Source organism: Pelodiscus sinensis, chromosome 4, assembly GCF_049634645.1.
Source record: "Pelodiscus sinensis isolate JC-2024 chromosome 4, ASM4963464v1, whole genome shotgun sequence".
Taxonomy (NCBI): domain Eukaryota; kingdom Metazoa; phylum Chordata; order Testudines; family Trionychidae; genus Pelodiscus; species Pelodiscus sinensis.
In genome coordinates this window covers 42,139,992-42,162,885 of record NC_134714.1, presented here as the reverse complement: position 1 = coordinate 42,162,885, position 22,894 = coordinate 42,139,992, and the positions used below count along the sequence as shown (strand labels likewise).

The window sequence follows — 22,894 nt, the reverse complement described above, 5'->3', positions numbered from 1 at the left end:
TTCGACTGCTGCTGCACATTGAGTAGATGTTTTCAGAGATCTATCCCCAGTAACTCCAAGCTCTCTTTCTTGAGTGGTAACAGTTAAATTAGTCCCCGTCATTTTATACATATAGTTGGGATTATGTTTTACTTGGCATGTATCAACATCAAAATACATCTGCCATGTTGTTGCTCAGTCACCTAGTTTTGTGAAATCCTTTTGAAGCTCTTCACAATCTGTTTTTGGATTTAACTATATTGATCAGTTTGGTATCATCTACAAATTTTGCCACCTCCCTGTTTACCCCTCCCTCCAGACAGTTCATGAATATGTTGAATAGGATTAGTCCCAGAACAGACTCCTGCAGGACACCATTAGTTACCTCTCTCCATTCTGAAAACTGATCACTTATTCCTACCGTGTGTTTTTTATCTTTTAACCCGTTATCAGTCCACAAGAGGACCTTCCCTCTTATCCCATGACAGCTGATTTTGCTTAAGGGCCTTTGGTGAGGGACCTTGTCAACGGTTTTCTGGAAATCTAAGTACACTAAATCCATTGGATTCCCCCTTTTCCACATGCTTGTTGACCCCCTTAAAGAATTATAGTATATTGATGAAGCATGATTTCCCTTTACAGAAACCATGATGACTTTTCCCCAACAAATTATGTTCATGTATGTGTTTGACAATTCTATTATTTACTATAGTTTCAACCAATTTGCCTGGTGCGGACGTTAAACTTACCAGCCTGTAATTGTCAGGATCACCTCTGGAGCCCTCTTTAAAAATTGGTGTCACATTAGCTATCTTCCAGTCATTTGGTCAGAAGATGATTTAAAAGACAAGTTAAAAACCACAGTTAGTAGTTCTGCAATTTCACATTTGAGTTCTTTCAGAATTCTTGGATGAATGCCATCTGGCATTACCTTGTTATCCAGTTTAGGGGAGCATATTCAGCAAAAAGTTCCCCAACTCTTTCTGAAGGTTGGCTACTCTTATGCATTGAACTTAGTAAATTCTAGATTTTCCTTCAGCTATACAACTGCTGTTTTGTTCTTCTACATCAGTTGAAAGTTGATTCTACTTAGTCTACTCTCTTTGTAAAATAAGCTCTCCTTCTATCTCTTACATGTGTTCCCTTAGTTTAACCCACAACCTTAGCTGTGATCTATTGAACACCCTCAACTAGATCTTCAAATTCGGTTTTAATACAACACTTGATACTCTAAATAACTTCAGTCACTGAATCCTGGAATCATTGTCAGGACTAAATCCCATTTTTCACATTCAAGACCCCATTTCTCAAAAATCAGCTGCAGAACACTAAATAGGCAGAATCAACCACCAGTACCCACTCAATTAAGGACATGGGTTAACAGAAAAGGTAAAACATCCTCTTCTAGCAGTCACTGATGACTTCTAAATGTACCTTTAGGGATCACAGGAATACTTTAACATTTTGTTACATTTTCCTCCCCCATGCTATTTATCATTTTGATACCCCATACTGACCTTTCATCAGTAACATGATGTATTTTGGACACTGCTCTAAATGTGTAGGTTGTGCACTTTATGAAGTGATAGTACAACATTCATGGATGTCTATAATGTATTGCTGGTATAAGATTTTGAATCTTGTCAGTACTACTGCACATGAGTCAGGCATTATGCTGCTATTCCAGTCTTGGAGATGCCGGTCCCTATCTACAGCATCTCCTGCTACTATATTCTGGGTCCGTAAGGCCCAGCAAATCTCAAACTCAAGCCACAGAGTTGCCAGATAGCAAACACTACCATGTTGCCTCCCAGCAGCAGATATAACCAGTCTGTGCTCCACAACCCATGACCTGCTGTGGGCATACTCCATGGGAAATCCTGTCTCAAGGGGCTCGTCTACACTGGCCCCTTTTCCGGAAGGGGCATGTTAATTTCAGCTATCGTAGTAGGGAAATCCGCGGGGGATTTAAATATCCCCCGCGGCATTTAAATAAAAATGTCTGCCGCTTTTTTCCGGCTTTTAGAAAAGCCGGAAAAGAGCGTCTACACTGGCCCCGATCCTCCAGAAAAAGCGCCCTTTTCCGGAGGCTCTTATTCCTACTTTGAAGTAGGAATACAAGCTCCTCTGCAACGCTTTACCTCAGGTTTGACCCTGTTCTGACCTGTGGTCCTGACTGCTCTTGTCATGATCCTGAAATGGGCCTATCCTGTAGCAGGGGCCTGATTTTATAATGAATTTGGTATTGATATCCACTGGGAACTAGTTTTAACACTTGGGCATATTTGACTCCCTGCTAGAACAGATCGTGTGTCTGAGCTTTGCCCAGCTGAGGAACCCATACGTAACCAATCACGAGTCTGATAGCTACCCTAATTGGCATAACAGAACATATGATACATATTACATCTGGTCTCATCTTTTAGATAAAGGTGTGGTCTATGAAGACTACCAATGACAGCAAACAATGTTTCATCTTCATCCAAATGAGTCAATTTCACTTCCATGGGCAACATACTTAGGCATATTTAGGCTGAAGAAGCAATACCTCCTGGGACTTGTAGCTCTTCCATATTAAAATTAAAGGTGCCCATAAGTTGCACTGCAGAACACCATGGCACCCCGACACTGGTCTAGCTCCTATTTTATAACAGATTCATTGAAATTTCATGCCACAGCTTTACATCTGTGCCAGGTGGGAAAATAAAGACACAGAAATGAAAAGAACAAAACAATTGAAAGAAGTTATTTATTACAAAATTAAAATCCTGATTTTCTGTAAATTCCTTTACAAAATGCATTTTTAGTTCAAGGGAGTTCTCTTCATCCATTTAATACACTGTGATTAGAATACCACACTGCTCTGCAATTGAACAGAAGTAGGAGACAACAATCAAATAATACATGTATAAAGACACATATAAAACAACCAAAATCCATTAATATTAGCAGCATTAGTAAGGTTCATAATGAAGAAGGACAAGGTTACAAAAGAAGGCCCATCATCATTTTACCTTCAAACATATGCTCAGTTCTGGGTAAATTTTCCAAGACAGAGCCTAGACCACTCCCTTAATATGACAGGCTAATCCTGCCTGCCTAATTTTTAGGAGTCTAAATAAATAAAATAGCTCAACAGCATCTTCGGTATGAACATCCCCACTAAACTCTCTTCCTAATAGTGTGTGCAATAGTCAGTAGCCCTTGATCCCCAAACACAGAATATGAAGCATATTTCTGAAATAAAGTAACACAGGGACAGCCCGTCAGCCTGGGTTAGTGCCATGGAAACAGATCCAATTTGGTTCTGGTCTTGCTTTGCAAAGCTTCTTTAAGGGGCTGAGCATACTGTGTAGCTAATAATACTATTTCCTAACTTTTTACCACTCAGGGAGAAAGGGCTATATGAAGCTCCAACACGGCTCAGAACCTCCCTGCCATGATATACCCCTGGCCAATTAGAAGGGGTCATTTGCTTTGACGGAAAAAGTCCCATCCAGGTGCTCCAGCTGATGATGATACCAGGTCATCACGAAAGAATGCTCAGGGTCTAGTAGGGTTACAAGAGGAGAAAAGAAGGGGTATTCTAGTGGTGAATAGCACATAGCTCATATACACATTGCTGGTTACTAAATCCATAGACCAAATCACATGGAATGACCCTTGGAAGAGAATCTAACAGGTCTGCCAACATTTGATAGCTATGAATAGGAGCATTTTGGAAGAAAAAATATATAGGCACACCTTTCATCTCCACTGAAACACACTGGATGAAATTCTCAGAGGCACAAACAAGAGAGACAGTCCATTCTAAGTGGGAACAATTGGCAGGAATCCCATCTTTTCAATTCTTTCTGCTGATAGAGTTAAGTAGTAAGTTATTGCTTTCCTTTACAAGGCCTTTGCCATGAGTGCATGACGACAGCTAATTTTGTTCCTTGAGGACATGGCAGCTCAGCCCAGCTCTGGCCCAGGCTCTTTTGGAAATGGAATGAACATCCAAAAGGCTCAGTGATTAGTGGATCAGCCTAGAAAAGAGGACAGGACTTTGGGAGAGGAAAGGGCAGAAGAGAATTTAAAAAGCTAGATCATATATTGTTCTTTGTGTCAGTATAACAAATTCATTCAATTATGACTTCAGAAAGAATTCTCTGCAGACCAGACTGATGCTGGCTTTCCTGCTAGGAAGTCTGTGGATAATGCTACCATGGGTGCATCACACAGTGATGATGAGCTATGGATGTGTTTATTTGTGGGTCTTCTATGGCTGCCCCAGCAAAGGCACTTTCAGGACCACAGTTCTGTCCCATAGACATAAGCTCCTAACTTTGTGGAATTAAATTCAGTCACTGCTGAAGGAAAGGGCACGTATGCCCCTGCAGAGATTACCAATAGAACCTCCATTCAGGAGAATGGAATGCCGAAAATAAGCTGGACATTCTAAACTTAAGTCCTTCTTTGTATTCTCCAAAGACTGGAGAAATTAAAAGAAGAAGTTACTCACCCTGTGTAGTAACGATGGTTCTTCGAGATGTGTCCCCGTGGGTGCTCCACTCCAGGTGTCGGGTCCCGTCCCGGCGCCGCTGGTCGGAAAACTTCTATAGCCGTAGCCGAGCCGGACCGCGCACGCGCGAACACAGCGCGCGGCGTTCGCGCCTTTGCAACGGACCGGCTCCCCCTTGTCAGTTCCTCTCACCGCTCGGTCTCTGAAAGATAAAGCAGAAAGACCCGGAGCGGGGAGGAGGGTGGGGCGTGGAGCACCCACGGGGACACATCTCGAAGAACCATCGTTACTACACAGGGTGAGTAACTTCTTCTTCTTCTTCGAGTGGTCCCCGTGGGTGCTCCACTCCAGGTGAGTATAAAGCAGTAACCCAGAATGCGCTCCGGGTCAGTTATTTTCTACTGTGGACAGGACTGCAGAGGCTACCGCTGTATCTGAAGCCCACCTCTTAGTTACGGCATAATGCCGTGCGAAAGTTGCGCTAGAGGCCCAGGTAGCTGCCCGGCAGATATCCGCAAGGGGAATACCCTTTGCAAAGGCAGTGGTAGTCGCTACCGCTCGCGTAGAATGAGCCCGAGGTAAAACAGGTAGAGGCTTATTCCTAAGGAAGTGGCATTTCGTAATACAGAGAGTGATGAGATTTGCAATGCGTTGAGCAGAAAGCGCTTTGCCCTTTGATCTAGGTGCCAAAGATACCAACAGCCTGTCAGTGCGTCTCCATTGACGTGTTCTATCTATATAGAAAGAGAGCGCACGTCGGACATCGAGCGTGTGAAACAGAGCGTCCCTAGTTGAAGAATGAGGCTTGGGATAAAAAGTCGGGAGGACCACAGGCTCGTTAATATGGAAGGAAGAACAGACTTTGGGGATAAAATCTGGGTGTAATTGCAGCGTCACTGTATCTTTGGAAAAAACTGTAAAAGGAGGGCTTGCCATCAACGCCCCCAGTTCACCTACCCTTCTTGCCGATGTAATTGCAAGGAGGAAGACTGTTTTCATTGTTAGCATATGCAGAGAAACTGATGTCAAGGGCTCAAAAGGTGGGTACATAATGGTGTCCAATACTAAATCCAGATTCCAAGAAGGGGAAGGCGCCCTTCGTGGTGGATGCAAATTTAGGAGCCCTTTGAGGAACCTCTTTGTAATTGCATGGGAGAAGAGCGAGGAACCTTCTATTGGCTGGTGAAAAGCACTGATGGCTGCCAAGTGCACTCTTAGGGACGATAGTGCCAGTCCTGAAGTCCGTAAGTGAAGGATGTAGTCCAAAACGTGTTGTAGAGGAGATGAGAGAGGGTGTATGTCGTTTTGAATGCACCAGTCAGCGAATCTCCGCCATTTTGCAAGGTACGTGTTCCTCGTAGAGTCTTTCCTACTGTGTAGAAGTATTGTCTTGACCTGCTCAGAACAGAGATTTTCATCCCCTTTTAACCACTGAGGAGCCACGCCGTCAAATGCAACGCCTGCAGTCTGGGGTGTAACAGCGTGCCCCGTTCCTGAGTAAGGAGGTCTTGGTGAAGAGGAAGAGGGTAAGGTGGTTGAACTGACATTCTGTGTAAGAATGGATACCAGGCTTGCCTGGGCCACGCTGGCGCTAGCAGAATGACAGTCGCCGCTTCTAAGCTGATTTTCTCCAGTGTCCTGGAGATAAGCACTGTGGGGGGAAAAGCATACAGAAGTGTCTTCTTCCATGTGACCAGAAGCGCATCGCCGAGAGAGCCCTTGCCGAGCCCTGCCCTCGAGCAATACAGGCGACATTTCTTGTTGTTGTATGTTGCGAATAGGTCTACCTGTGGAATCCCCCATTTCTGAAATACCACAGAAAGTACATCTGTCCTTATCTCCCACTCGTGATCCGTGGGGAATTGCCTGCTGAGAGAGTCTGCAATCACATTGGCGGTGCCAGGTAAGTACGACGCTGCTATGGTTACGTTGTTCTGTATGCACCAGTTCCAACATCGCACTGCTTCGGCGCATAGGGACCGTGACCGTGCTCCTCCTTGTCTGTTGACATAATACATTGCAGCTATATTGTCCGTCAGTATCCTCACTGTCAGACCTCTGATGTGGGGAAGAAAATGTTTGCATGCGCAGAAGATTGCCCGAAGCTCCAACAGATTTATGTGCAGACGCCTTTCGCTGGGAGACCATTTGCCCTGAATTCGTTCGCTGCCCATGTGGGCCCCCCAGCCGATGAGTGAGGCATCCGATGTTATCTGTACCGATGGTTGTTGTCGATGGAATGGAACCCCTGGCAGAAGGTTTTGCTTTTTCGTCCACCACTGCAGGGATCTTTGGACATGCGGAGGTAGGCATACTACCTTTTGGATGTCGTGCCTTACAGGGACATAAACTGTGGACAACCAATGTTGGAGACCCCTCAGGTGGAGGCGCGCATGAGGAACTACAGCAGTGGCCGCTGCCATGTGACCCAGGAGACGCAGGCAACTGTGTACCGATACCATGGTGTTGCTGGTTAGTATGGTCACGAGATCCTTGATCGCTTGAAACCTTTCGAGAGGTAAGTAAGCTCTCGCCGTGCGTGAATCGAGGTTTATCCCTATAAACTTTATGAATTGCGTCGGAATAAGTGTTGATTTTTTCCTGTTGAGGAGGAGGCCGAGTGACTCGAACGTTTGTTCTACCGTCGCCACCATCTGCGATGCCTCTCGCTGCGTGGCACCTTTTATTAAACAGTCGTCCAGGTATGGATATATTATCACCTGCAACCGACGCAGATGAGCTGCCACGACGGCCAGGGTTTTTGAGAAGGCTCTGGGTGCTGAAGCCAGACCGAATGGTAGAACCCGATACTGAAAATGATCGAGACCTATCACAAATCGCAGAAAACGCCTGTGCGCGGGATGTATTGTGATGTGAAAATACGCATCTTGTAAATCGAGGGCAGCGAACCAATCGTTGACATCGAGGGATGGGATTATGGAAGTCAGTGTCACCATTTTGAAGCGCTGTCTGCGAAGATAACGATTCAGACGTCTTAGATCGAGAATGGGTCTCCAGCCCCCCGATTTCTTTTCCGTTAGAAAGTATCTGGAATAGAACCCTCTTCCCCTGAACTGATCGGGGACCCTCTCTATCGCTCCGATGTCCAGGAGGTGATGGACTTCCTGTCGCAGGAGATCCTCGTGAGATGGGTCCCTGAAAAGGGACGGGGAGGGTGGGGTGGTGGGAGGGATGGAAGTGAAAGGAATGGTGAAGCCGCTGCTTATGACTTCCAGAACCCACTTGTCCGATGTTATTGCGACCCATTGATGATAGTAAGGTCGTAAGCGGTGGTGAAAAATGGGTTTTGTCTGTGTAATGACGATTGGTATGATGCGCTTGCCCCCGACAAGGGAGTCAAACTTGCTGTTTTGAGGCGGGCGTGCCCGTCACCCTGGGTGGTGGTGGACGCCTTCGTTGAGGGCGCTGTCTAGGTCGCGACTGGTCGAACGGACGATTTGTTTGCCTCCGAGACTGATAATCGTACCGTCTTTGGTATGGAAAATAACGACGGCGGCGGAATGGCGGTGCGTACATCCCCAGCGTCCGAAGTGTCGTTCTTGAATCTTTTCCCGTGTGAAGCACCTCATCTGTCTTTTCTGCAAACAACCTCACCTTGTCAAACGGGAGGTCTTCTACCTTGGAGTGCAACTCCTTGGGCACTGCCGCCGTGGCGAGCCAAGAAGAGCGCCTCATGGACACCGCTGTTGCCACTCCTCGAGCTGCTGTATCTGCTATATCCATGGCTATCTGAAGATTGGCCTTGGAACATGCATAGCCCTCCTTGAGGATCGATCGTAACAACTCTCTGTCTGCCTCCGATGATCTTTGGGACAGGTCTGTAAGTTTCGCTATACTGTCGAAGCTATGATTCGCCAACAGAGCTGTATAATTCGCTATGCGAAGCAGCAAGGTGGCCGATGTATAAACCTTTCGGCCAAATATGTCCAGTTTCTTTGCCTCTTTATCAGCCCCCGCATTCTTCAATTGTGGGTTCTTAGCCCTTTGGAGAGCTGCGTCGACGACCAAGGAGTTTGGTTGCGGGTGAGTAAACAGAAATTCCGAGTCTTTGGATGCTATAAAATAACGCTTTTCCGCCGGTTTCGAAGTTGGTGGAGTCGAAGCCGGGGTATTCCAAATCTCTGCTGCTGATTGGAGGATCGCCTCGTCCATAGGAAGAGCAACCTTAGATTGTTGTTTGGGGTGTAAATTTCTCCAGAGCTTAAACTGCTTCGTTGGAGTGTCTGCTATCTGAACCTCTTGAGACTGGGCTACTCTCCTAAAAAGGTCTTGAAAGTCTTTAGTGTCGTCCGGGGGAGATGGATCCCCTTCAAACACTGCATCGTCTGGGGAAGATGTCGAGATATCTTTTTGAGTTACAGATCGTAATTGATCGTCCGTATCCGATATCTGGCCTTCCTCGGGCTCAGATAGCTGAACTGAAGGCGAAGGATTCTGGTGCTTAGGCGATGCCCTCTTCCAGTGTTGAATTGGAGATGATTGACGTGCCTCATGAGGAGTATGGCAGCAGCAGTGATGAGAGCGAGAATGAGGTCTCCCATATCCCGAAACTGACCGGTGACTTCTATATTCAAAATGGTCAGGGGAAGACCTTCGCGAGGAATATCTGCTGTCATACCGCCTATGATAAGCTCTAGGCGGGGAGTAGCTAGGTGAGCGGGATCTGTATGATGATTCCCGACGGTAGCAATGATATCGTTCCCGATGGTCAGAGTAACAAGATCTTGACCTACAGCGAGGAGAAGGCATTGTTGGGCTATGAGACAACGGAGGATGACTAGCCCTCATTGACTGAGAAGGAGAAACTGAAGGCTGAGGTGAAGGTGAAATTGAATGCCTTCGTGCTGACTTTCTAGCAGCCTTTGTCGGGACTGCTGAGGCAGGGGAAGCCTCTCCCCCTTGCACTGATAAGGAACAGCTGGTAGGGGGAGGAATAATTTCGCCAGGATTGTCGGCAGGCATTAGCATCCTGCCCGGCACCGCAGGCAGAGGGTCACCCGGTGCAGCTGCGATAGCAGCATGATCTGCCGGTGCCGACTCGGCACGGTGGGGGGCGATCTGCCGGCCCCGTTCATTCCGCTCCCCGGTGCCATCTGGCAATGCGGCATCCGGTGCCGAGCACGGTGCCGGCTTGTCCTGGCCCCCAATAGCCGTTTGCGGTGCCGCTCGATGCGGCTGGGCAGACTGTCGCGGCTCCAGCCCCTGTGGCGGTGCCGAGCGTTCCGCAGCGACCGTGCTCTCGGCGGGACGCGGAGCCGGTGCTGATAACGAGCGGCTTGCCGCTTGCGGCTTATGCGACCTGCCTGAGTGCGTTGCCGCCCCGGAGACACCCGGCTTGTGCTCCTGACCAGCCCGGGACAGCGAGGGAGGCGGGAGAGAGCGGGTGGGAGAAACTCTCTTCTTTTTTGATCCCAACGCCTCAGGGGAATCTGATCTCTTCCTTTGTGCTATAGAGGACTTTGAGACCTGCTGCTCCGGAGGCTGTAAAGCTTTGTCACACAACAGCAGTTTCAGGCGCATATCTCTATCTCTGCGTGCCCGCGGAGTCAATTTAGCACAGTGAGTGCATTTTTGTGGCACATGCGCCTCTCCTAAGCATCTGACACAGGCTTCATGCCCGTCAGATGCTGGCATGGCTTCTTTGCAGAGAGCGCGCCGTTTAAATCCCGGTGACCCAGGCATAATTTCTCGTTTTTGTCTTTTTGTCTTCTTTTTCTTTTTTTTTTTTTTTTTTTAACCTAACTAACTATTATTAACCAATTAACTAACTAACTTTCTCTTTCTTCTTTTTTTTTTTTTTTTTTTTTTTTGTGTAGTAACGGCTCCTGTCTGAGGAGACAAACGGCGTTCCGCCAGCAACCACGGGCGGCTGAGAGGAACTGACAAGGGGGAGCCGGTCCGTTGCAAAGGCGCGAACGCCGCGCGCTGTGTTCGCGCGTGCGCGGTCCGGCTCGGCTACGGCTATAGAAGTTTTCCGACCAGCGGCGCCGGGACGGGACCCGACACCTGGAGTGGAGCACCCACGGGGACCACTCGAAGAAGAACATAGTTTTACAGTATAAAGCAGAGGAAAGGGAAGGAATGGGAATTCTGAAGTCTGCAGATGTTTACATTTTGGCTCCACAGATTGAGTTCATTTACATCCTTCCACAACAATAATGGTTGACTGCCTGGGAATCCTCATAAAGAGCAGCTATTCCAGAGAGCAGCATCTTTTGCCTGTGAAATCACCATTAGCTGTTTCCACATGACTGAGGAAGGGGACAAATGAGTTGAAGCAGCACTCATTCCAGTCAGGAATGCTGGACTAAATTGAACTAGTGTTCATTAAGTCCTAGAACCCAATCAGAAAGGCTACAGATGACTTTGTGCAGACCTCTGACCAAACAGAGGCATTGCAGAGTGACAATGCCTCCTACAGAAGGCAAGGTTCACTTTCACTGCATCCAGTGCTTCACATCTGCACAGTTCTGCAAAGTGTGCCCAAGCATAAATACTGCTGCAGTGCCAGTAGAAGCAGCACAATTTTGTAGGCTCACAAACACAGATAGACTGTTGTTTTGTTCTCAGGGATGGCTTGGTGAATGTTTAAGAAATAGATATTTAGGTTCAGGTTGTCAGATGGAATACAACAGCATAGCTCTGCTGAAGACAAAAGAGTATCAGTTTGCACCAGGTGAGGACCTTGCTCTTGGAATTCAGAAAATGAGCCCCAAGGCTGCGCCCTCTTTAAAAGGCTGGATATTAATGTCCATGTCTTTTTAACAACCTAACTCAAGCCTGGTCACAGGCTGTTCACTGTTGTAGGACATCTAGATTTTTATTGTGTCCTCCTGTACGTGGGCAGTGGGATGTACAGGGGATCAAAAAGTGGATTAGCTCTTGTGCCAGTCAAACTCCCAGCATAAGGCATCCAAACTCCCAGCAACAAAGACAAGCAGCCTCTTGTTTGTATTGAGGCTGAAGTTGACCTGGGCTCAAAAAGCTGGAAGGGAAACTAAGTTAGGTGGAGTTTTCAGTTCCACCACAATCTGAAACAGACCAATTAGTGCAGCGGAGGAGACAGGAATAATGACCAAGAAGAGGCCTAGCTTTCTCACGATACTCCTGGAGTTCTTACCCCTATATGTCCTTAGTAATAAAGATTGCTAAATCAGCAACATTTTGACTAAGCTAAAAGGTTTTATGATGGTAAAGATGTGTGAAATGCCTTTGGAACCATCCTGCTTAACAACCTACTGACTTCTTCCTTCTCAGTAGCTAGGATCTGGTTTGCTGCTATTCATGTCTGTATCACTGCTGGGTCCTCAGTGCCTGGGGGGTATCCTGCATCTCAATACATCCCTTACATGAGCCCCTGGCACTTTTTTCTGTTGGCAATAGGACCTCTGCAGGAAAAAACCTCATGACACCAGCACATTAATCTGATGTTCTTACTAACAATATAAAAAGCCCACTAACTTATTAAAAATAAAGCAGTGTAATGTCTGCCTGTCATATTGCCTCTGTTTATAATCCGTTGCTGTTTTTCCATATGTCAAGCTAAGCAGGATTTGGAGAGGTTTTCAACTCTCTCCCTCATCCTTCTTTCCTAGATATATCTGAGCTGTCTTGGCTCAGCCAGAGAGAAGAGCTTCCTACCACAATAAATAGAAATAGATAATCAAACCTAGCAGTTAATTAGAGTAATGACCCCCCATCATGGACTGTCAGCAGGGGATTAACTCAAAACCTTTAGCATCAAAAGCAAAAGCCTATACCATTTGAGCTGGTGCCAGTAGCAGGCTCCTATCTTGTATATGGACCAGGCTCTAGAGGCAGGTATGACAAACTGAGCCAGCAAGTTACAATGGAAGCAGCTGCCTAACTGAACATTCCTACATTTTCTCTATTAAAGTCTGAACTGAGCCTCAGCCCAGCACAAAACACAGCCATCCAGCTTGGTCTGAGGACATTAGCACAATCTCCCTGCCAACAGCCTTTCCTGTTATAGATAAGCCTTTAGAATCCAGAGAGGGAAAAAGGAGTAAAGCAGAATTCATCTTTAAAACACAGACACACTCACCCCTTACTGATACTCACCCAATGCATACTCAGGAGCTGAGCTGAAAAGCAGAGCAAGGAATCTGAAATGATGGGCTTAATCACCTTGATGCATATGCAAAATTGCCTTACAAACCTTGCTCTCTCATAGGACACACACAGCTGGGACTCAAGGCAGTTTGTTTTGGATGCTACAAGGTAGTAATGAACTGAGGAGAAAAAAGGGAACTTGGGGGAGAAAAATGCAAAAAAGGAACATTTGAGGGAAGGAAGGAAGGGAGTTACCTCATTTAAAAGTTTTCCAACACCTGTTGGAAGACCACCTCCCCACTGCCAGGGATGGAATCAGCACAAGAGTTCTCTTCACCAGACAAGCAAAGAGTTTTTGTTCTGGTTTCTCTCTCCTGTTTCAGTCCCCCCCTTCTCAATTGCCTGGCAGTTTATCACTATAATAAGAAGTGCAGTTTCCTGTTAGGAGAAACCTGCCTTCAGCAGAGGAATATTAGTGATTAAATACCCCAGAACTAGCAGTAGGATTTGCAGATTCCACATTCATTAGGATGATGCTTTAGCTTCTTCCCACAAAACAGAGTTACTGGCAGTAGAACTGCTGGTGTCACAGGATGCATGACAGCTAACAGCAAAGATTTCCTGTATACCAAAAAAGAGGTTGTCCCTTACATCAAAAACCCAGGACAAGCAATAAAAGAACCTGCTGCTCCTTGGAGCTTCTTAGCATCTTCTGGAAGAATTGCAAGACAGATGAGCTGGAACTGTCTGGCTCTAAGCTCTCAAGTGGTTTTCCAGGTAGCTACACAGTGATTATTATAAGTGTTGCAGGTGGCCTGAAAGCAAGGGGATATGCAAGGATAAACAATCTTCACTTCTTCAGTTTGCAATGGGCCTGGGAGACAGGCAAGGCACCATGGCTCATGGAGGTTTCAAGCCACTGAGAGACTTTCAGCTTGGCCAGGTACTAGAAACACAGCATCACCTCTGTGAAATGCAAATGAGGATGACAGGGTAATTCCCAGACATTCGCCATAATATGTGGAAAACAACACAAATAAAAGTTATGAAATATGAAAAGATCCCTAATACCTCAGGAAACTATGCTTTTTACAGTCAGCTCTTTCTACACACAAATGATTTTCAGATGAGGAGAGACAGACAAACAGGTGTATGCAACCTCACCCTCTAACAGATATAAACACATACATTTTCCAAATCACACCAGTGTAACTGCTGGACAGGCCAAAGCAAGGCGAAAGTATGACCATGAAGAATTCCAACACCTTGTTTGGAGGACCCAGGTCTTAATGCAGTGGACAGCCTCAGAAATAGAATCTACTGTAACTATGGTTGGAGTTCAAAGGATCTTTCTTGTGGTCACACTCTGCCAAGTCTCAAATTATGCAAACCAGTGATGATCCTATAGGGAGCAGATTTCCCAGAGTTCTCTAGAATGGTGCTTTGCAACCACTTGCCTCTAAATGATCAAGAATCAACTTGACACTTGATAGTTCTTGTGTTTCTTATTCCCTCCTTTCAGGCTGCCTCCTGTTGACCCTAGAATTCCCATGATTCCAGCCACCTGAGCCCTGCCATTGGGCTTTTGGGATCTGAAGCCATAGGTCCCACCATCCCATAGGACAGAGGATGGAAGAGGTAGAAGCTGTGGAGAGGATCAAAACAGCTATCAAGGTCAGATTAACTGCATAGTACTCAGTAACAAGGTCACAGAAACAATTCAGTCATATAGCTGATGTATGGTATATGGAAGTGTTCTATTTGGGCTTCTCTAGAGTCCATTTGGGGCTCTCTTTCTCCCACTCAATGTTAATACAGACCATTATGTGGCCTTATTATGGGTGGGATGGGTTTGGGAAGCCTATAAAAACATTTAATCAATACATTTTTGAAGCATAGCATAGACTCATGGTCTTGTATCATATGGGATGAGGCTCAAAATCTATATCTGCTGAGCTGTGGGAGAAAAGCCAGTCCAACTAACAGCATTTATACCCACTGAACTCTAGGGTTAAATGAAGATACTCCCTGTAATGAAAAGATTTCTGCAAACTCATTACCAGAAAATGGAGAAAAGCTGACAAAGCTGAATCTGGTTCATATGAAGGTTTCAGGGCAAAGTCTGTGCTATCCGAGAGTTTAGCAAGAGAACAAAAAGGGAAGGGAGTTGGAAAAGTGAAAAATTAAAACCACCACCTGTCAAGAAGCCAAAGCTTCCACTGAGACAACAGATATTGTTTTAAATGCAGGAGCAACTCAATTTCTAGCTCTCACCTAAATACAATGAGTAACATCAGTGTCAGCATCCCATATGGATACACCCTCCTCCTCACGGAACAGGACAGGTGCTCAACACAGAACTTCAGCAGAGTATCCCATGTAATTCCTAAAAAAAAGAAAATAAAATTCATAGCTAAAGGCCCCATGTTGGAAGCCAGTAGAGAGATGCAAGGTGTATTTGATACATTCAATCACAAACAAGTGCTGATAAAGCTTTATATGAACAAGGGACCAATTCGGTGTTAAGTTTGATTTCTTATCAACTCTTAGCACAAGAAGTGATGCTTTCTATCAGTAGACATTTAGTTTTCCCAACATTACCACTGGAATGACTACGAGGGGATATGATTGAGGTTTATAAAATCATAACAGGTGTAAATAAAGTAGAGAAGGAGGTACTATTTACTCCTTCTCATGACAAAAGAACTAGGGATCACCAAATTAAATTAACAAGCAGCAAGTTTAAAACAAACAAAAAAGTATTTCTTCACACAATGCACAGTCAACCCGTGGAACTGTGAAGGCCAAGACTATAAATAAATTCATAGAGGATGGGTCCATCAATGTCTATTAGCCAGGATGGGAAGGAATGGTGTTCTTAGCCTGTTTGCTGGAAGTTGGGAATGGGCAATATGGAATGGATCATTTATTACTGGTTCTGTTCATTCCCTCTGGGACACCTGGCACTGGCCACTGTTGGAAGACAAGATACTGGGCTAGATGGACTTTTGGTCTGACCCAGTATGGCTGGTCTTATGTTCTAATAAAATACTTTAGATTAGTCCTGACAGCTAGAGGTATCAGACCACTAAATTATGCAATTCCAATTACCATCTTACTTCTTCTATCCCCTCCATTTGAAGTGAAACATGATTTTAGCAGTTGAAGGCTCATATACCATCAGGGTCAGAGAGTAATGCTTTATGTCACTTGCGAATCATGCTGGAATTGAAATGGAATTATTATTTTAATGTATCATTTGTGTTATGGTACTTTCTAGAGGTCCCAGCTGAGAACAAGGCCCCTTTACAAAGCACTATACACATACATAGTGAGAGACAGTCCCTATCCTGAAGAACTCAGTCTAAACAGACAAGATACAGAAAGGAAGCTAACAGTGTCATGGAGAGGTGAAATGACTTGCCATGTCACATAGCAAGAGAGTGGCAAAGCAGGAAAAAGAGAAGTCTTCTACACCCCAGTCCAATGCTCTATCTACTAGCCACCGCAAGCTCTATGAGATCAAATCAATATGGTATTCCAAATGACACAATTATATAGGGTTCCATGTCTTAAGCTGCTAGGGCTAAAACACTTTTGAATCAGTACACAGTTCCACGCATTACCCATGAACCAGAAATCTGAAAGAAAAAATAAACTGATTGATTAGAATTATGACACTTTAAAAATACTCCATCCAACACTGCTCCTCTCCTGATCCCCCTACTTCCAGTGTCTCTGTTTTGCAGTATTTACCTGTCAGCATGCTAGAGAAAAGCATGGCAGGAAAGTAATGATGAAAGTAGAGGACTCTGCCCATCATGAAGAAAGGGAGGTAATGGAGGAGCCAGCCCAGCATGATCTGCCCTCCACAATGTAGCAAGACTTTAGAGAGCTCTGAAATTCAAACCCATACACATCAGTCATTGAAACTGCACAATCCGGGATATCTCATCCAACCCCAACACCAAGGGGCAGAGTATGAATACCAGTAAGATTGGTAGGAACAAGCTTAGCAGGTCTACCTGCCTGGAATCAGGTCCAAGTGTAGGCCTGGGATCTAATTAAACCCTGCCCTCCTCCCTATATTAAACTAGGCTTTGGTGAAACTCACAGAGCACACCACTAAAATTGAAGTGGGAGGAAGAATGTTCTGCAGCTGATAAAACACCCCCCACCTCTGGAATGTACCTAATAAAAGTTATAATCACTAAGGATGTAAAGATCTGCCAGACCTTCCTAGGGAGGTTATGGAATCTCCATCTCTGGAGATATTTAAGAGCAGGTTAGATAGACATCTATCAGGGATGGTCTAGACTAGGGCTACTCAATTTTGGAAATCTGGAGGGCCACAATGATACTTGCAGCTCATGCCAAGGGCTGCAACTTAAGTGTGGTTGCATACACATGCAAATATATGCAAATAGCTTTTCACAATGACAGGCATGAATACAAACATTAAGGCAAGACTACGCGTGTTGAGCCTAGTGTAAACCCAAACCACAGCACAGACCACAGACAAACAGGCTGCAGGTTGAGTAGCCCTGTCTTATAGCATTTGCCGAGTCTCTCTCTGTATCTTCCCTAAAATTTCCCAGTGCATGGATGTCATATTATCATAGAATACTAGAACTGAAAGGGACCTTGAGAGGTCGAGTTCAGTGCCCTGCCTTCACAGCAGGACCAAGCACCATCTAGACCAGGGCTTCTCAATATGTGGCCCACGGGCCAAATGTGGCCAGCAGCCCATTTCTTTGCGGCCCGTGGTGTTCTTTGGGTTTACGCAGGGCTCAACACACACCCCATGGGTGGGAGCCAAAACAAAAAAGTAGTCAATATAATGGTCTTCTGTTGCTATGCGTTTTAGTAATTAAATTCTTGGACTGCCATTGCTCATTAAAAGTAGTCATATGGGTGGAAATTGGGTAAATATTGTATTTTATTAATATCAACAGAACTCACTTAAATGGGGCCTGTGTGTTGTGTAGTCTTGCGTTAGCCTTAATCTGGGGAAAGGGATAGCTCAGTGGTTTGAGCATTGGCCTGCTAAACCCAGCGTTGTGAGTTCAATCCTTGTGGAGGCTATTTGGGGCAAAAATTTGTCAAGGATAGTACTTGGTCCTACTGTGAAGGCAGGGGACTGGACTTGATGACCTTTCAAGGTCACTTCCAGTTCTAGGAGATAGGCAATCTCCATTAATTTAATCTAATCTTTGTATTCATGCCTGTCAGTGTGAAAGAAGCTATTTGCATGTATATGCAACCACACTTAAGGTGCGGCCATCGGCATGTGCTGCAAGTATCATTATGGCCTGCAGGGCTTCCAAAATTGAGTAGACCTGCTATATGATAAATTCTGACCAGGAAATTTATGCTGACTATGTGTACAAACACAGACAGTCAAAAATAATTTCTGATTTAGATAGGAAAGATAAAATGTAAAAGATTTGGATAGGAAGTGGGAGACATAGGCACCAGTGTGTAACTTGTTAAAATTTCTGTTACACAGGGGCATGGGATAATGTCATAGATTTTATAAATTTGAAGGAGATAACTAATTTTACCTATATACATGAAAATCAATACTTTTTTGGCAATCCACTCTGGACTCCAGCATGAAAAGCTGCAAGATATCATTCCCTCTGCATGACTGACATGTAGAGGCATCACTGGCAACCCCCAGGCAAGTAGATCCTAACTGATCATTGGGTGAAATTTGTCTCTATACTGGGAGTAATGAACATAACAGATTTGCTTTGATATATGTGTTGCTAATAAATAGATGTTTAGGGCACAGAAATACAAATGTCTTTCACTGGGAAAAGGTTCCCCAGACCTGTAGAACCCTGGGGCCTGTGGGTAAAAGTGGGTACTTAAACTCAGCCTTTGGGAAGACCAGATCACACCTTCAGCTCTCACTAGGACATAAGCAGGATGTTTTCCCCAGATTGTACATATTCGTGCAAAAAATGTATCACACTGAAACATCTTCCTCAATGAACAGATATTGGAAAAGCTATACAAGATGGACCTGAAGGGCTTTTGAAGACCTGGTCACAGACCTGGCTGGTCTTGCATAGGGTCCTATAAGGAATAATCCTGTGGTAGCACAGGACAATGGACATTATGCATCTTAACAGGTCTTTTCAATCTCCGATTTCTGGGATTCTCTCTGGAGTAGCTTAACAGCCATCCCAGATCCTCACTGTCAGCCCATTTCCTGGAAAGGAATCTTGTCTAGTATTTAGAATCAGGGGAGCAGGAGAAGGGGCAAGAAACCTGAATCCTATTTCCAGGTCAGTCAATAATTCACTGTGGGTACATCTACAGCAGTGTTCCCTGTAAACTGAGTGCTTAGGTGGCAGTCCAGTAGAGATTCCAATGCCACCTAGCTGATTAGTAAAGCACCCACAGCTGGCACCATGTGTTTCTATTGGTGGTACATATCTTTAGATGCATTGGTGCACAAATGAAATGTATTCTGCACATGGATGGAAAAAATTAGAGGGAACATTAGTTTACACTGCAATAAAAAAAATGTGAAGTACCAAGTCTGAGAGTCTGGGTCTGCTGCCTTGGACTTGTGGAGCTTGGGTTCAGGCTAAATCTTGGGCTCTGAAATCCTCCCCACTCACGGGGTGTCAAAGCCTGCGCCTCAGTATATTTTCACTGCAATTTTATAACCCTACAGCCTGGACTGATTTATGCCAGCCACAGCCATACCACATGTCTTTTATCATAATGTAGACATAACTTCAGTGACCTTACATAAAAATCACTTCACCTTTCTGTATTTCATTTCCTACCCTATTATCTGTAAAATGAGGAAACAGGTATATGTCAGAGGGATGTCTTGAGACTGGATTCCTTAGGGTTTGTGAAGTTGTGTGTTACCTGTGGTTGGAAAAGGCAAAGCGAGGAAAAAGGTCTGCTAATATCCTCCTCCTAGTACCCCCTCTCTATCAACTCCCTAATGGGCACTAACTAGCATGTCTCCTTTCGACACACGTGTGTAATATTAATACAGCACACATCACACAGTCTTGAACCAGAGAGGGATCCAATCCCCTTTGGGGCCAGTGTAAGATAGCACCCTACAGTATTTTTGCTAGAGCATTGTCCAGTTCAATTTTAAAATAACACAAGTGATGGGATTTCTGGCGTTCTTCCTGGGAAGACTATTTCATACTTTCATATATATCAGCGTTAGGATGGTTTTCCTGATATTTTGCCTAAATTTACCTGGTTTTTAATTTCATCCCATTCCTCTTAGTTACAACCCCTTGGACTGATATACAAAATTCCTGAAAGCACACTTTCAATCAAAGCTGATGTCTTTCTAAAAGACACGCTTTAATTTATTTGAAATTTTAGGCTGGATGAGATATTCAAGTGAAATCAATGCCCTATATTATGCAGGAGATCAGAAGAGATCATCATAATGGTCCTTTCTAGCCTGAAAACACTGTTAATTCCTCTGCCCTTCCTTGGCATTTACATCCTTCCAGTAATAAGATTTAGAGTTTCCATAGCATTGTACATTTTAAATATTTGTACTCATCTCTGTCATGTTCCTCTTGAACACATTTTGTTTAATTTCTGAGTGGTCTTACATTCCACAGCAGAGCGAGGATGAGCTTTGTCCAGGATGACAAAATGTCACAACAGTGAAGCTTACAAATTCATTAGGGTAGGAAAACTGGACATACCTTTGAGTTCAGCTGTCAGCTGAACTCCCCTCTTTATGGCCACAGTGGTGCAAATTGCCATTAGGAGGTACAATCCAATAGTGACCAGATTCAGCCACCAGATCACCTGTTTGGAAAAGAACAAAGGTGGAGATGTAAGTGGCAGAGAGTGAATAAGACATGATGAAAAGCTAAGTGAAACCACACAAGAGAAGGGGAAGAAAGCAGCTAGAGAAGATGAAGGGCAGGGATCCACTGTCTCTAGGAAAGCAGGAGAAAATCTAAATATTTGCTAAAGGCAGAAATCACTTGTTTTGCAAAAATCCCCCACTTACCGGGTTCCCAAGCAAATAAACTCGATAATCTGTTTCATTAATTCCAGAGAAACGCAGACCCTGAGAGAAACACAGAGTATGAGAGCAAATTAAAATGGGTTTGTATCTAGTGAGCCCAGACCAACCTTCAACCTCATTGAGGCTTGCACAGAGAATTAGAAGTGAGAAAGGTGAGATAAGTTCCTTCTCATGCCAACAAAAAGGGTATTTCAGCAGTGGCTGAAATATAAACAACACATTTTAAATAAAAGAGATCTAGTCCCACAGCTCTACAGTTTAGGGTGTCCTACCCCTATGTAAAGCACTTGCCATCAGACAGGATTGGTAGATTTATCAGCATACCTGATAATTTATGGGCCAGTGCCACGGTTTAGATGTGACTTCATTCTCCTTTGGTTTGAGGCCACTGTTTCCCTATAGGAAGATGAGAAGAAAAGTACAGTCAATAGATGATTGTGCTGCAATTCCTGCATGGGAGGTCTCTATCTAGGAAGGGCTTCAGGGGCAGAGGAAGAATAAACCTGCTTCTAATAAGTTCCTGTGTATACATAAGCGAATCCCCTAGTAAGGTTAAGCCCCTTCAGGAGCACCTACATTTGAACATGAGGCCTTGTCAGTGCTCCAGACATCCCACTACTCTTGAAAACCTACACAGCTATTTCATTTTATAGCAAAGCACATCCCTTTGCAGTTACAAAGGCTTTGCTCTGTTCTCTCATTATACCAACATGCAATAATGTCAAAAAAATTCCTGGGACTGCTTCACGCACCAGTAAGATACAGAGATGTCAGGCTGAACGGAAATCAGAATCAGAGATGATACTTAGGTCCCCATTCAATATACACTGCTGTTTATCTGGGTGCCTCGTCCACTAATTGCACCAATTGCACACATGCTGGAAAGACTACAATTCTGCTCTAAGGTTATTAAATAACAGGAAGTAAGCCCACCATTTTCAGAACATAGGTAAAGTATACCAGTTGGAATCCAAGACTTTCCCATTAAACTCTAGATAGAAATCAAGCATTAGGCTCCATACCACTTAGAGAGAGAAGGGGCTTAACAAGAAGTTTCACAGTAACTGCTAGTACCAAACCTGGCCCAAAATGTACATGAAGCAGTGACCTATGAAACAGCTAACGCCTGATGGGTAATAAAGTCTTAGATTTCGAGTCTGCATCTTTTGAAAGTATGCGAACAGCTTTCCATGCCTGGTGAATTGAACCAGCAAAATGGCTAACTGCTCATCTAATGCCCTAATCTGCATGCACACATTCAAAAACAGAAAATCTTAGAACTGAAAACCTGGGTGTGTATAACAGGCTGTGTTTTATAAATTTGGTCCAAAGTATTTAATCAATTTTCAAACAATTCTCTTTTCATAGTTTCTATAAAAAAGTTCATGAAGAAAACTACAATAAGAGAATGTGCACAGTCAAGCACTCAAAAGTTAGGAAATGTCAGAATTAAGGTTGCCTATGAAACCTTAAATCAGCTCTCTTCTGCATATGCATTATAATAATGTATATCTTTAATTTAGGGATGTAAAATCCTGTTTAATTAGCTAACCAGTTAAATGGTAAGTTTAACCAGTTAACTGATTAAACAGGAGGGTGGGGGACTACGCCAGCCCAACTGCTTCTGACCCTGTGCTGAGTGGCTGATTCCCAGCCCACAAAGGCTCATGGCCTTGGAGTCGGCAGCCTTGTACAAGACTGGAAGTAGGAGGTCCCCCCAACCCTGAACAGCTGTTCCGGCCCCGGGCGAGGCTGGCGACTCCCAGCCCATAAGCCTGCGCAGGCTCAGAGCTGGCAGCCCATAAGCCTGCGCAGGCTCAGAGCTGGCAGCCCCAGCCCCACCCTAACTGTCACTTCCAGCCCCGTGCAAGGCTGAAGCAGCCCTCTGCCTGAAACAGGCTGAGGGTGGGGGCTGCTCCAGAGTAACTGTTAACCATTACCTGATAACTGGTTAACCGTTCACATCCCTACTTTAATTACACAATCCCATAGTCAGAGAGTTAGCCATGCTAGTCTGTAACTAAAAAAAACAAAACTTAAAAAACAGCTAGTGGCCCTCTAACACCTTAGAGACAAACAAAAAAATACAGTTAGCATCATGAGCTTTCATGGGCACAACCCACTGAGGAAGTGGGTTGTACCCACGAAAGCTCATGATACAATCCCATACTATTTTTTTCATAGAACCCCTGATGCTTGGGCTGGCCACTATGGGGAGTGGAATCATACATTCTGCCAGTGGGTTTGCTGGCAGCAGAGGACTGTTAAGACTCAGG

General features: G+C 44.7%; 2 protein-coding genes across 10 annotated transcripts in view; both read right to left on the bottom strand.

The window, feature by feature from the left end:
* The window catches only part of NGB (neuroglobin), a 33,783-nt gene extending 31,177 nt beyond the window's left edge, over positions 1-2,606 (bottom strand). The window contains exon 1 of the mRNA XM_075926808.1: positions 729-2,606. The gene's annotated coding sequence lies outside the window, so the exon portion shown is untranslated. The remainder of the gene's footprint in view (positions 1-728) is intronic.
* A 5,026-nt stretch (positions 2,607-7,632) lies between these two features.
* The window catches only part of POMT2 (protein O-mannosyltransferase 2), a 54,624-nt gene continuing 39,362 nt past the window's right edge, over positions 7,633-22,894 (bottom strand). For 5 of the 9 annotated variants that reach the window (XM_075926806.1, XM_025190557.2, XM_025190556.2 and 2 more), the window contains 6 exons: positions 20,943-21,014; positions 20,601-20,660; positions 20,287-20,392; positions 16,334-16,474; positions 14,852-14,963; positions 7,633-14,222 (listed from right to left, as the gene is read on the bottom strand). In XM_075926806.1, the coding sequence (XP_075782921.1) occupies positions 14,117-14,222; positions 14,852-14,963; positions 16,334-16,474; positions 20,287-20,392; positions 20,601-20,660; positions 20,943-21,014 (597 nt within the window). In that variant the 3' untranslated portion in view covers positions 7,633-14,116. The other 4 variants (XR_003091522.2, XR_012903367.1, XM_075926804.1 and 1 more) reach the window with 4 other exon arrangements.